The sequence below is a fragment of the Bos mutus genome, chromosome 26 (assembly GCF_027580195.1).
Source record: "Bos mutus isolate GX-2022 chromosome 26, NWIPB_WYAK_1.1, whole genome shotgun sequence".
Lineage (NCBI taxonomy): Eukaryota > Metazoa > Chordata > Mammalia > Artiodactyla > Bovidae > Bos > Bos mutus.
The window spans coordinates 6,778,934-6,794,357 of NC_091642.1; the positions used below are offsets into that span (position 1 = coordinate 6,778,934).

A 15,424-nucleotide genomic window follows, 5' to 3' on the forward strand; every position below is an offset into this window, starting at 1 on the left:
AAAAAACAGTGTGTTGTAAGCAACTGGACAAGAGCTACGTAGCAGCAAGTAATGAGTATAATATTCTAGTGAGAATTCAGGGGGTCGCAGAAATTTTACTTATTATTAATGTTTTAATCGTCACTTTGTAAAATGTATTAAGTAAACCAGTTCAAATCAAAACTCAGTGTGAAGAATGTGAAATGGAAAACTGCAAAGACATTTTAAATAAATAATTTATTTATTCAAAATAGTTTTCTTAACCTTATTCACAGTTTCAAGTTTAAAATGAAAAACAAAAAGGGGGGTGGGGGAAGGGGGGAGGTGCCTATCCTTGATCAACTGTCACACAAAGTCAAAGAGAAGCAGATCTGTTCAGAACATGCACTAAAGACAGACTCGCACAATGGCTGGTCTTGGAAAAACCCTGTACTTTAGCTTGAAAAGGATAGGCTTTTCTGTGCGACTGAGAAGGAAACACTGTGGATGCACCAGAAGTTTCTTTAACCCACCTGAACCACTGCAATCATTTGGATAGAAGTTCCCTTCACCAAAGCAACATTTCTCCAAGATAACTATCTCTTAAACCCACGTAGCTTAACATACTTCAAAAATATTTAAAAGTGTTAACTGCCTCACAGCAAGTCTATTAATACTGAGGTACCACGTACTTCTCAAAGAAACGAACGCAGGAGCTCGAAGTCTGACTGTGATGTTGGTGCCTCCGACGAAGAAGCCAGAGAACTCTGCACATGGTTGTTTGTCATGGGAAATGAGAACTCTGTGTTTCCACCGCTGTGCCTGTTTGAAGTGGGTCTTTTCCCTCATATTTAATGACACGGAGCACCGAATGGAAACGCTAGGACCCGAGTGCAGAAGGCACTGACAGCATCTCTGTGGATGCGGCCCCAGGCAGGAGTCACTGGACGACGGCGCTGCTGCCTCCGCCGCGAGCCAGCTGGTCCAGCAGATGGATGAGGAGGTCGACTCTTTCCAAGAGAGAGGCGTTTTTGTTCGCAGTGGCTCTCAGGAGCTGGGAGTAAACCTGCTTGTTGGTTTTAAGGACTATGTCTTCATCAAGGATACTACTGGGTAAAAAAAAAAGAGCAAGAGATGAAGAAAACAGTGATGCCCACCAAGAACAGTAAAAGACCCCAAAAGTAAACACCGACGCCCTGTCGTCACTTTTCATGGAAGCAGGGGTCCTATTAATGCCAACTTCATACCTGCTTTCCCAAATCGACTGTTCATGGGCCTGTTTTTAAACACTTATTTCAAAACATCAATTAAAGCCAATGATTATTCTTTTCATAAACAGTCAAGTGTCTATCATGTACCAGAAACTGCTCCTGGTCATGAACAAAACAGACCCGGATTCCCAGCCTTCACGGAATCCACACTCTCCTGAGGGAAAGCTGGGCTGCCATACGAGTATCTGGGTAAGGTGTGGGGAAAGAAACTTCCACGAGTCATTTACTTTACCTTGTTTTCTTCTTAGTTGAAGATAGCAGCTTGATGGACTGAAGGAGAAGGAATGACAAGCGAGATTCAAATATACTGAGCAGTTTTGTCACTTCTTCTCGATTAAGACTAGGTGAAGAATCAGCGGCTGGAGGGGTCTCTTCACTCTTAGGCTAAAGACAACAAAAAGTGATTTCAGCTCAGTCACCCCACAGTTACTGCTTCATACTGAAGTGGTGGAGCCAGTCTGAATAATCCAGCAAAAGTTTTAACCAAAAACAAAGAGCAAATCGAGAGGATTTTTGTCCAGGGACAGCCCTGTTGGCCGCCTTGTCTCGGTCTTCTCTGCCTCCCTCCCATGAGAACATTCAGACAGACCAAACCACGTGAAAAAACTGTCTCAAGCCTAAACGGCACTTATGTAGAAGAAACTAAGCCTGAACGAAGCCCTCCGGACTTCCCAACACCACATGCTCAAGGAACAGATGGAAACCGGCCCTGTGTGGTTTGAGAACCAGAACCTGGAAGTTCGCAGGATGGAGGCGCCATGGGAACTCAGGGAAGCTTTCAGCCACAGAGAAGGCAGCATGAACACACGGATGCCGGGAAAACTGAAAGGCCACCCCAGGGAGCCGGCGTAAGCCCACTCACCGTTCAGCTGCAGGCAGTTTAGTGGAAATCGATACAGACCTTTTATTCCTCCTTATTCCCAGGGTCTTATTATTAACCAAGGTCTATATGGTTATTTAAAGAAACAATTTTAAAATATAACATACACTTGGAAGTTAAAGAAATGCTTAATAATTCCACCAAAAAAATAAATCACTGTTAATGTGTTTTTATGCAAGTGTTAGTTGCTCCACTGTGTCCAACTCTGTGTGACCCCATGGACTGTATCCTGCCAGGCTCCTCTGTCCATGGAATTCCCCAGGCAAGAATACTGGAGTGGGTTGCCATTCCCTTTTCCAGGGGATCTTCCCAACCCAGAGATCAAACCCAGGTCTCCTGCATTGCAGGTGGATTCTTTACCATCTGAGCCACCAGGGAAGTCCCACGCAAAGCATATGTATTTATGTATTTGTATACATGTGGAAAATTTTGAAAGAGATGGGAATGCCAGACCACCTGACCTGCCTCTTGAGAAACCTGTATGCAGGTCAGGAAGCAACAGTTAGAAGTGGACATGGAACAACAGACTGGTTCCAAATAGGAAAAGAAGTATGTCAAGGCTGTATATTGTCACACTGTTTATTTGACTTATATGCAGAGTACATCATGAGAAGTGCTGGGCTGGAGGAAGCACAGGCTGGAATCAAGATTGCTGGGAGAAATATTAATGACCTCAGATATACAGATGACACCACCCTTATGGCAGAAAGTGAAGAACTGAGGAGTCTCTTGATGGAAGTGAGACAGGAGAGTGGAAAAGTTGGCTTGAAGCTCAACATTCAGAAAGCTGGGATCATGGCATCTAATCCCATTGCTTCGTGGCAGGTGGATGGGGAAACAGTGGACAGAGTGGCTGTTTTTCTGGGCTCCAGGGTCACTGCGGATGGTGATTGCAGCCATGAAATTAGGACACGCTTGCTCCTTGGAAGGAAAGTTGTGGCCAACCTATAGAGCATATTGAAAAGCAGAGACAGTGCTTTGCCGGCAGGGGTCCATCTAGTCAGGGCTATGGTTTTTCCAGTGGTCGTGTGTGGATGTGAGAGTTGGACTGTAGAGAGGGCTGAGCGCAGAAGGGTTGATGCTTTTGAGCTGTGGAGTTGGAGAGGACTCTTGGGGGTCCCTTAGACTGCAGGGAGATCCAACCGGTCCATCCTACAGGAGATCGGTCCTGGGTGTTCACTGGAGGGACTGTTGTTGGGGCTGAAGCTCCAGTGCTTTGGCCACCTGGTGCGAAGAGCTGGCTCATTTGGGGAGACCCTGATGCTGGGAGGGATTGAGGGCAGGAGGAGAGGGGGATGACAGGGGATGGGATGGTTGGATGGCATCACCCACTCGCTGGACATGGGTTTGGGTGGACTCCGGGAGTTGGTGATGGACAGGAAGGCCTGGCGTGCTGCAGTTCATGGGGTCGCAAAGAGTTGGACACGACTAAGCGACTGAACTGATACATATACACTATACACACACATGCACGCATATGCCCACTGTACATACTCACCATGTAGCATTTACTTTAAGACACATAAAAAACTGATAAACCTTTTTTTCCATTTACCTGTTCAAATTCCTCCACAAGCTCCTTTCTGATAAGCTGGAACGCATGCTTAGTTCTCACCATTATATCAAGGGCCCCAGACAGCGTTTTTAATTTCCCAACATTGCTATTCTGACCTAGAGTGGCAAACACAAAATGATCGTTCCTTTAAACATAGAGAAACTCATCCAATGTGTTAATGAAAATTCTGATTTTCAAACACTGTGAAGGTAGTAGCTCATGAAAATGCCAAGAAATCTTCTAAATCCAACTTCTGTTTAGTAATTATCCCTAGAGAAAAACAGTAGAACTAGAGAAAGCAATAAACAATCATTGTTTTCTTGCCTCACTATCTGGCTTCATACTCAAGAGTAGTAAACATTTTTTTAAAAAGGAATTAACCATACTTATCATCATAGCAAATTTGTTCCTAGTATCTACTTTTTTAAAAAAATAAAAATGAATCCTGCTCATTCTAAGGAATTCCAACATGGAAAATTCAAAGATGCAAACTAGAAAAGAAGACTGCCCTAGATCACCCCCAGAAAGAGCTACTTGACATTCAACTATGCGTATGCTGCCAAAAATTTAAAAAGATGCTTTTAGTAAAAGGTATTTCTTCCTTTTTTTTTTTTAAGGTCTTTTTGATGTGGACCGTTTTTAAAGTCTTTATTGAATTCGTTACAATATGGCTTGTTTTACGTTTTGCTTTCTTTGGTGTAAGGCATGTGCAATCTTAACTCCCCGACCAGGGACTGAATCTGCACCTCTACACGGGCATTGGAAGGTGAAGTCTTATCCACTGGACTGCCCGGGAAGTCCCCCTAGTAAAAGGCATTCCTAAAAACTGTTTTGAGTAGGTAATACATTTTCAAAATGTGTAACGTTCAAGTGGGCCGCCCTGCCGGCCACCCTGCCTTCTCCCCAGAAGAGACAGTGCCATCAGTTTCGTGTCCATCCTTCCAGAGACACTGTATAAACAGGTACACATTAAATTCATTTTAATTTTATAGAAGAAAATAACTGAAACCAGTAGAATTGCTGTACTTCAAATAAATGTTTGTTTCTTTACCAGACAAGAGATACTTCTCGCAAGATAATTCTGCAGAAAGGGCACAGCTGAACAAGGTAGAGAAGTGAGTTTAGAAAAAAACACTCGGTGGTGGAGAGCCAGACCACTCCAAGCTGAGGAAAATGACAGAATAAAAGGTTTCCCTTGACCCCTCCCTGCCCTCCCGCCTCAGCTTCACCTTGTCAGGCTCTGTGGTTACCGTGCAGACGGATTCCGTGAGGCCACCACACCTCCACCACCACATATCCACTCCCACCTTGTTCATGATGATTAAAATCTTTGTCTAAAGTAACTTGTCACAATTTTTTTTTTTTTCAAATAAGGAACCCTGGGCTGTATTCCAGTGTTTCTAGTCATTAAACATAATCTAACACATTTATGTTTTAAAAAGCATTTCAAAAAACGTCCCTACCCAAAGACATTAACGATGGGCAAATTCAAAAGAAGACAGCATTACTTACATCGAAGAGTGATCCACAGGTCTGCCTCACTCTAAGACAATCCAACACTAAGCCAATGCATACAAATCTGAGAAATAAAGAAGACTTACTGGTCATCTGAAATTCTGCAAAGGCTACTCTTTCTAACTGTACTCTAAGGAGTTCACACGGAGCGTCTTTCAGAAGCTGAAAAAGCTTTCCAGCTTTGCTGTAATGAAGGTCTGCCAGCACCCGGTGCTGCTTCCTAAGCTGCTCATCACCAACCTAGAACCAAAAATAAAATAAATCCTAAGGCTTGGGCTTCACAGCAACTACGTCACCAAATCTCTGGATAACTACATGCTTTTCAGCGTTTTGTTCAGTCCCAGGGCTCTAGCTCTCAAATCTGCATCTCTGTTTCATCGGTCTTTGTGTCACGTGAGGAGGAAGGCCAGCTCCAACCTTCTGTGTGCAGGTGTCCAGCTGTCCCAGCGCCAGGGAGCTGCCCGGAACCCTCTCATGCTGGCATCTGCCGTGAGGATATTAGGCCATCTGGACAAATGTAAGTTTAGGTTGGGGCCCCCCTGAGGCAAGTGAAAGAGTCTAGGGCCAGCTCAGAGTGGTGAGAAAAACCCTCTCCAGGTTAAGCTGGGCCTCAAAGGACAATATTCTCAGGATAAAGGCAACCCAGAAGCAAACCCACACCCAAGGGACTGCAAGGTAAGCTGCCTTGGTGCTAAGGAAGGGAAAACAAAACAAAACCATTAAAAAACAATCCCTGAGAAACTATATAGGCACAAGACTCCTGGCAGAAGCAAGTCACCCTCTCTGAAGGAAGGCACCTAGACCTCAGGCCTCAGATTATTCTCAGAAATACATGGGTTTGAGCATCAGGATTCATGTACAAGACTGTTCATAGTATTGTTTCTAATTAGCCCCCTGGTGGCTCAGAGGTTAAAGTGTCTGCCTGCGATGCAGGAGACCTGGGTTCAATCCCTGGGTCAGGAAGATCCCCTAATGGCAACCCACTCCAGTACTCTTGCCTGGAGAATCCCATGGACGGAGGAGCCTGGTGGGCTACAGTCCACGGGGTTGCAAAGAGTCAGACAAGACTGAGCAACTTCACTTTCACTTTTCAGCCTCAAACGAGAACAACCCCAAAGCTCAGATATCACAGAATGGATAAATAAACTGATATACTCATTTAATGAATCCTAGATGTTCAAGCTGGTTTTAGAAAAGGCAGAAGAACCAGAGATCGAACTGCCAACATCCGCTGGATCATGGAAAAAGCAAGAGCGTTCCAGAAAAACATCTATTTCTGCTTTATTGACTATGCCAAAGCCTTTGACTGTGTGGATCACAATAAACTGTGGAAAATTCTGAAAGAGATGGGAATACCAGACCACCTGATCGGCCTCTTGAGAAACCTGTATGCACATCAGGAAGCAACAGTTAGAACTGGACATGGGACAACAGACTGGTTCCAAATAGGAAAAGGAGTACATCAAGGCTATATATTGTCACCCTGCTTATTTAACTTATATGCAGAGTACATCATGAGATACGCTGGGCTGGAAGAAGCACAAGCTGGAATCAAGATTGCCAGGAGAAATATCAAAGATGACACCACCCTTATGGCAGAAAGTGAAGAGGAACTAAAAAGCCTCTTGATGTGAAGTGAAAGAAGAAAGTGAAAAAGTTGGCTTAAAGCTTAACATTCAGAAAATGAAGACCATGGCATCTGTTCCCATCACTTCATGGGAAATAGATGGGGAAACAGTGTCAGACTTTATTTTTGGGGGCTCCAAAAACACTGCAGATGGTGACTGCAGCCATGAAATTAAAAGACTCTTACTCCTTGGAAGAAAAGTTATGACCAACTTAGACAGCATATTGAAAAGCAGAGACATTACTTTGCCAACAAAGGTCCATCTAGTCAAGGCTATGGTTTTTCCTGTGGTCATGTATGGATGTGAGAGTTGGACTGTGAAGAAAGCTGAGCGCCGAAGAATTGATGCTTTTGAACTGTGGTGTTGGAGAAGACTCCTGAGAGTCCCTTGGACTGCAAGGAGATCCAACCAGTCCATTCTAAAGGAGACCAGTCCTGGGTGTTCTTTGGAAGGACTGATGCTAAAGTTGAAACTCCAGTACTTTGGCCACCTCATGCGAAGAGTTGACTCATTGGAAAAGACTCTGATGCTGGGAGGGATTAGGGGCAGGAGGAAGAGGGGAGGACAGAGGATGAGATGGCTGGACAGCATCACCGACTCGATGGACATGAGTTTGAGTGAACTCCGGGAGTTGGTGATGGACAGGGAGGCCTGGCGTGCTTCGATTCATGGGGTCGCAAAGAGTTGGACACGACTGAGCGACTAAACTGAACTGAGGCCAAGTAAATGAACAGTTATGCATCCACCTGGAAGAATCTCCAAAATGTGATGTTAACTAAACAGCAGTAAGTCACAGAAGAATATATACAGTATGGTTTGTTCTATAAAGTTCAAAACCAGATAAAATATAAACATACTGCTTAAGTGATAAAACAGAAAAGGTAGGGACATAATAGAAAATCTGGGACAGAAGTTAATCTGGACGGGTACTGAGAGAGACTCAGCAGGGGGAGGGGCACACAGAGTGCACCTGAAGGACCTTCCCTCCTTAACCGCAAAGTGAGGTACGCAGGGCTTTCCTTTGTTATTCCTTAAACTGTACAAATGCTTCACATGTATCCCGTGTCCTTTGATATGCATGCTCTATGTCACAGTAAAATTTTTTAAAACTGGGTGATGGATACTTTAAAATTGGCATAGAACCATTTCTATAAAGAGTAATTACATGAAAAAAAAAAAGAGACTAAAATAATACACTCAGTAAATATCTAATTTTGCAAACTAAGGCCTAATCCATTGTAATGGAAAAAATATGCAACATGGGGGGAGGGGAAATACCTACCCTCCAAGCTTTTCTGAAATGGCTACAAGAACAGATGGCATTTAAAATCTATACAGAAATGTAAGAAAAGCAACACTTCTAACTGGACTGGAATCGGAATGGCAATACCTGGTTCCGCAGGCAGCTGTGGTACATGGACGCCAACCTGTGATGGATGGTTGCAGCTCGGTACTGACAGAGGGGCTGTCGGGCAGACACCGAGTCCACGTCGCAGTATTTCAGGGACTTCATCATCGCCTCGCTGACTTCTTTTTCAATCTGTGTATTTTTTTTTAAGGGAAAGGGAAAATAATGACCATCTCATAATCTTATATAAGAATTTTAAAAACAAATACTGCTCGTCAAGGAAAAGACTGTAACAGATGCTATGTATCTGTTACACAAAGGAATATATAAAGTTAATACTTCTACATAATCCAGCAAATATTATTACCTGCTCTTGAGCTTTTCTAGATAATGGAGCATAATCTTGCTGTAGAGTTGCCATCGTAAAATAAGTAGTGGACAGTTCCCAATTCACCGAGTCCCAGACGGCTGGGTGTATGTCCCGTGTTCCCAAGGACCTTAGAGCTTTCAGGTAGTAATCAACAGCCTGTAGGGAGCACAGAGGGCCGCTGTGACTCGGCTCAAGACGTGACTTAAACTAAAACACGCCTCACAGTCACCCCAAAGCAACTTCACTTGAGAGAATTCACAGGACAGTGTCACAAAGAAAGGGAGAAAAGTACATCAATGACGCTTTTCAGGGACGGAAGTAATTTCAAGTGGGCTGCAGGCCGCCCACCTTTCCTCTAGTCTGTCATCAGCCAAGCTGTTTTACGACTTGTGTGAACCATGAGGATGCATTCCTTCCTTCATTTTTTTTCCTCCTTTCTAAATGAAAATTATAGCTTATATAACTAGCAAACTAGATAAAATATTTTTTGACAAGTCTACAGATAGAACAATTTGCTGGGTTTGACTGTATAAAGCAGCAATCCTCCCCACCTCCATCACAATGCTGAAATGCACGGTCATTGTATTCAGCCAAACAAAATCTCACTGAATTCCATCACCCACCAATAATTTCTACATTTCTGGTGTGTACTTATCCACTTTTTCTATGAATATATAAACTTAAGAAAAATAAGATCACTTTGTTTTAAAGCTCAATATGCAATGAACATTACTCACTAAATATAATTTAAACAGATTCAAAGTTCTTGACTAAATGCGTGTTCTTGAGTTCTTATACCTCCTCCAATACTAGATAGCACCATTTGCCAAAAAATTTTACAATTTGATAAAAGAAACTCAGTTTAAAAATTTCATAAAACTTTGAAATTGTTCTTACATATGAACCAGTTTTTTTGCTCAAGGTTATTTGTTCTTTCTGCTACTGGGGCAGCTTATTTTCAATGATTCTTAGTTGTTCTTTTTGCCTTAAGGGCTTATTAACCTCTGAGCTGTCGTGTGCTTTATTTTCCCTAGATTTGGACCACTCTGCAACTATGCTTTCTGTTGTGCATTTAAAAAAACAATTTTTATGCATATGAACATCCATCTTTGGATGGATTTTTGCTTTGCGATTTTTGCTCACAGTGTTATGAAGGCAAAGTCCCATCTCATCAGATTAAATATCTACCTGTGTTTTCCTTTGAGATTTCTACAGTTTCACTTCTCCATGTCGATCTTTCATCCATTTGACATTTGCTCTGGTGGTAGTTGTCGTTCAGTCGCTGAGTCGTGTCCAACTCTTTGCGACCCCATGGACTGTAGTCAACCAGGTTTCTCTGTCCATGGGAGTCTCCAGGCAAGGATACTGGAGTGGGTTGCCTTTTCCTTCTCCAGGGGATCTTCCCAACCTAGGGACTGGACCCATACCTCCTGTGTCTCCTCACTGGCAGGCAGATTCTTTACCACTGCACCACGCAGACTGGGGTGGCTTTAATCTGGTTACACCAATGCAATTTACTGAACGACTGTGTTTTCCCTATCAATTCAACCTGTCGTCTTCACTACTGAATCCTTAGTATTAGGCCAGTTGCTGATGTCTCATCCTGTGCCATCACCACAGTTAACTATTTTAGTTTTATAACCTTTTAGTGGAGCTACAGCAAAGTGCAAATGAAAAGTGTGAACAGATGAAGCCCAATATACAAGAGTGTTACCTTATTGTAATACAAGCCTTCTTCCGGTGAAAATTCGCGTTTAAATTCATCACCTGCGCCACAGTGCGCCTGTGCACAAATCCGCATGAGTCGCCCCGTGTTACATAATAAAAGGGCCGCATTTGTGGCGTCGTCGATTGACTCAAAGTTGTGAATTCCCTTTTCAAAACAAGAAAAGCTTTTTTTCCACAACTGTTGCTCTGCAGTGGACACAGTTTTGCTCACTTTGCCAAAAAAAGAAAGAAAACAATTGCGTAAGCAGGTATCAGCATAAGCCCACCAGTGTGTCTCGATGAGAGGAGCGCGGCAGTGACAGGCTGTCCAGGGTAGCACCAGCCGCCTGGGTCAGCTGCAGCGCACTATTCTCATCACAGCTGTTGTATTCTCTTCACACCTGTTATGTTCTCATCACACCTGTTATATTCTTATCACACCTGTTATATTCTCATCACAGCTGTTATATTCTCTTCACACCTGTTATATTCTTGTCATACCTGTTGTTACATTCTCTTCACACCTGTTACATTCTCTTCACACCTGTGTTCCCCACCCCCAGACTTATGCTGAGGTCCTAAACACAAACGCAATTCCTTTAAGGCCATCTGTTGTTGCTGTTCGGTTTCTAAGTTGTGCCCTCCTCTTTGCGGCCCTGTGGACTGCAGACCACCAGGCTACTCTGTCCATGGGATTTCTCAGGCAAGAACACTAGAGTGGATTGCCATTTCATACTCCAGGGAATCTTCCCATCCCAGGGACTAAACTCGTGTCTCCTGCATTGGCAGGTGGGTTCTTTAGCACCCAGCCACCCGGGAGGTCCATAAGGTGGGACTCTGATCCAAAGTGACTGTCCTCATAAAAGAGACAGACGCCAGCAATGTGCACAGACAGAAGGCCAGGTGAGAAAACAGCAAGAAGGGGGCCACCTGCAAGCCAACGGGAGAAGTCTCAGAGAAATCCAGCCTTGGACTTTTAGCTCCAGACTGTGAGACATCAACTTCTTTGTGAAACCATCTAGTCCATTGAAATTTTTTTTTTAACTCTTTATTTTGTATTGGAGTACAGCTGATTAACAATGCTGTGATAGTTTTAGGTTGACAGCAAAGGGACTCAGCCATACATACACATGTATCCATTCTCCCCCAAACTCCCCTTCCACCCAGGCTGCCACATAACACTGAGCAGAGTTCCCTACTATATCCCTATGCTATACAGTAGGTTAGTCTGTGCTATTTTGTTATGGCAGCCAAGCACGCTAAAACAATATTCTGAATCCTCTTCTCTATTAATAAGCTGATATTAAAGCAAGCAAATAAGAACATCTGAGCAAAGCACCATTTTATAAAGATTCTAGAGACATGGTCCCTTGAATTTTAAGAGGCACAATCTGCATCTTCTCGAATTCTCCTTTCTGACTACCACTTTTCATATGCCTTTACTGACTTCCTCCTCCAGAGGCACCTTAAAAGCACATGTTCTTATATCTCAATTTAAAAAAATATGCTATATATGTATAAGTAACAACAAGAAAAAAGCTCAGGTCCTCCCACTAGCAATGACCTCTTGTACCCTAGCACCAAGCACCGCTCACAGGGCACAGGCATACAGTAACTTACTTATTCAGCTCATGCACGGTCCCCAGTTCTCTCCCTCAGCCCTTTTTGTTTCTCATGCTGTGTGTACAGCCTCTACAATTTCACCCATTCCCATGGGTTCAACTATCACCCTGATGTGAATGGTTCCCAGCCTAAGTCTCGCTAACCCAAAGAGCTCTTGCTACCCCACACATTTCTGACTACTAGACCAGACCATTCACTCACATGTCCACTGGCCTCTCACACTCAACATGGGTCCAGAGGACTCCAACACCCTCTGCCTGAATCACTGAAGACCACTCGTTGCTACTCCCAACACCCCCTGACACGGTATCTCTGGCTCTTCCCTCCTGCCTACTCTGGTCAGGACATCCCACCTTACCCACGTCTGCCTGCTGATGCCCTACGTGTCACGTGCAATCTGCCCAAACTATACCTTCTTCCCACAAGCCTTCCAAAAACACGCAACTCGAGGAAACATCTTCTTTCCCCACTCCTCTACTGTACTGCACTGGTACTTACAGCATTTTTCAGAGATCTGTATTCATATCTGGCTTCCCAACTCGGAAAACTAAGTCTTAGCTGATTTTATATCCAGAACAAAGCCTACCACATGGCTGACTGTCCAACTCACTTCTGAACTGATCTGGTGGAGGACAGAAGACACTGAAATGATAACTCCCAAGGGAAAATAATGTCTCTTCCTACTTCGATTTCTTCAGGATTTAATAATAAAAGATAAACAGTGCATCCCTTTATGACATTAAACCAAATGCCACAGTTCTTGGCTTAACTATGTAAAAATCAGCATGATTTACTAACAGAATAGGTGATAAAGAGAGGACTCCAGAAAGATACTCACCTAGTCTCTCACTCTGCAACGCAGCAGCCTGATTCATGTAAAAGACACCGATTTCATTTCTAATGTTACCCATTCTCTTCAGTACTTGTACATAGTGTTCTGGATTTTGACTTTTTAAGTCACTAAACTGCAAGATTTCATTAGCAGCCTCATAACATTTACAACTAACTGAAAGTTGACTTTCTAAGTCTGTAGACAAATCAGTGGCCCATGCAAATCCTTAAAAGAAAAAGAGGAAACATTACCACAAGTCATACGAACCCTTCTTCCTTAGCATCTAAGTAATCTAATACTTTTAAGACAAAAGATAAAATAGATGCAATATAGTATAAACATATTAAAATTCAATTAATACCACTAAACTTTTAAATTTCAGAAGGTCTCTGAATTTATTTAAACAACTGCATTTTCTTGAAACATTAACATCTGATTAAGAGAAGTACTTTCCTGCCTAAAAATATCAAACAATTCCCAAGACCCAGATTTTACCGGATGTACTGCTTATTGGTACAGACCTAAAGTTGTCCACTGATACAGAGTAAACCATTTTTTTCTTTTTAATTACTGAAAACCGTTCTTGAAATAAATTTCTGACTGCTACCAGAGGCTAGTTATGTACATTTCCTTCTCCAGAGGATCTTCTCACCCCAGGGATCAAACCTGGGCCTTCTGCACTGCAAGCAGATTCTTTACCAATTTAGCTACAGGGGAAGCCTCGTTATATTGATAGCAAGTTTAAGTCGCAGAAGAAGCTAACTGATAAGCTCTAAAGACTTAAACCTGCCATCTAGTGGAGACTGGAGTAAACTCAGGGGCTGGGCCCAAAAACTCAGAAGAAAAAAGGGCAGTACCCCTGCTGCTAACTTTCAGGGAGCACATCACTCTTACAAAGAGGCACCTTAAGTGAAACTAACATGATGGGAGCTCCAAAAACAAACTACGGATTTTCTCACCACATCTATTAAAATAAAACGGTCATCTGAGAAATTCGGACAGGGAGGAAGGGAAGAAAGAGGGAGGAAGGGAAGAAATCCCCAAGGAAAATTATACATTTCCTCCCTCTGTGTACTCTCTAGATGTTAACAGTCCAAAACTTTGGGATGTGGGTATCAAGTGATATAAACAACTCAAGAGCATAATAAACAATTTCATGATACATTACAAAAGCACCTTATGTCTCATTTACTGCCCTAATCGCAGGTGCTTATATCTATTGGATAGAGCTAAGAGGAGGAATACTGCTGCTGTGGGCTAAAGTCTCCCATCTCCCAGGCTTAAAATCTGACGACTCCAAAAACACAGCCGTGAACCAAGTTCAAAAAATAACGACCTCTGTATCTTAGCCCCCAGGAACCATTCAGAAGGTAAAACATTCATTTTTACGCATTGCTAATTCCTTTTCAAAAGAAAATCATGGGTTGGTCAGTTGACGAAAGGGTTATTACAGAAAGACAGTGTAAAATGGTTAATATGATCGTCTCCAGAGATTATTTTTAGTTAGTTCCAGTTGTATAATTAGTAATTACAAAATACTTCAAAACCGTTTTAGACACAAATACACAGGATTGTGTTCAATGTTAACATTAAGAAACGATGAAACCCTGACATTTCTGGCACTTCTCTGAGCCACAGTGCAGGCCCCCTCCCTCACGTACCCTGGCAGCTGGACTCCCTGTGGAGGCTGTGCAGGATCTCCTGGTCCTCCTTCGTTTGGTAATTGAACTCCTCAAGGTGTGCCGCCCTGTTGCTTGCGTTCTGGGCCAGCATTAGCTGGATATCACCGCAGAGCGTCAAATACTGAGAAAGAAACAGCAGCACTTCAGAAAGCATATTGGTGCAGAGGCAGCAGTAAGTATCTATGTGGAAAGAGCAGGAAGGAGAAAAAACACAGCACGTTAAAAATGAAAGGACACAGTAAAACTTACGAAAATCTTTCCTGTATTTCAAAATGAAGGGTTGTTAAACCAGAGTGGAAAATACTAGGAAACATACAAGGTGAAAAAAAATTTTTTACATGAAAATTTCACTGAGTAAAATTTCACTGTGATTCAGATGCTTTCTCTGATCTCTCCTCCCAAAGCTATTACACATATTCATCTGCAGTGACTTACCATGGCTCTGCAAAGCTAATTTAATGTATCGTAATGCTCTTCCGTACTTCTGAAGACTCATGGCTGCATCAGACAAGACGTAATAGGCCTTTGATGACTTGAGAATCAGCTGCAGCTTCATTTTATGTTGCCAAGAACCAGGGATCATTCCAGATTGACTGGAATAATTACCCTTCTGAAGGGAGCCCACTACGACATGAGGGGGAAAAGACGCACATTTTATTTGAATATAAGTCTCACTGTAAAAAAAAAAATTGTTTCTTGATATAAACACACCAGGCTTCGGTACAATTAACAGCTACAACAAAACTGGTAAATACTAAGCTACTAAAACGCAGCGAAGTATTAATAGAACAGCAGTGTCTCAATACTCTTGAGATCTCCAAAGCCCTGCTTCCACGCAGCTGTCAACTCTGTCACTCTCTCTGGGGGTCACTGACATCACTGGGTTCATGACTGCCATCTACTTCCTTTCTCTAGCCTATGGGTCAACCTGCCCCAAAGTTCACGTTCCTGCTGCTGCTGCTGCTGCTAAGTCGCTTCAGTTGTGTCCGACTCTGTGCGACCCCATAGATGGCAGCCCACCAGGCTCCCCCGTCCCTGGGATTCTCCAGGCAAGA

The 15,424-nt window shown here is 43.0% G+C and overlaps 1 protein-coding gene across 4 annotated transcripts in view; it reads right to left on the minus strand.

The window, feature by feature from the left end:
- Window positions 1–201: 201 nt before the first annotated feature.
- The window catches only part of EDRF1 (erythroid differentiation regulatory factor 1), a 33,785-nt gene continuing 18,562 nt past the window's right edge, over window positions 202–15,424 (minus strand). For 2 of the 4 annotated variants that reach the window (XM_014480493.2, XM_005902863.3), the window contains 10 exons: window positions 14,805–14,993; window positions 14,349–14,549; window positions 12,694–12,912; window positions 10,240–10,463; window positions 8,523–8,681; window positions 8,198–8,347; window positions 5,266–5,419; window positions 3,665–3,780; window positions 1,462–1,613; window positions 202–1,067 (listed from right to left, as the gene is read on the minus strand). In XM_014480493.2, coding sequence (XP_014335979.2) covers window positions 899–1,067; window positions 1,462–1,613; window positions 3,665–3,780; window positions 5,266–5,419; window positions 8,198–8,347; window positions 8,523–8,681; window positions 10,240–10,463; window positions 12,694–12,912; window positions 14,349–14,549; window positions 14,805–14,993 — 1,733 coding nt within the window. In that variant the 3' untranslated portion in view covers window positions 202–898. Of the gene's footprint in view, window positions 1,068–1,461; window positions 1,614–3,664; window positions 3,781–5,176; window positions 5,420–8,197; window positions 8,348–8,522; window positions 8,682–10,239; window positions 10,464–12,693; window positions 12,913–14,348; window positions 14,550–14,804; window positions 14,994–15,424 lie in introns of those variants that run through there. The other 2 variants (XM_070363316.1, XR_011462729.1) reach the window with 2 other exon arrangements.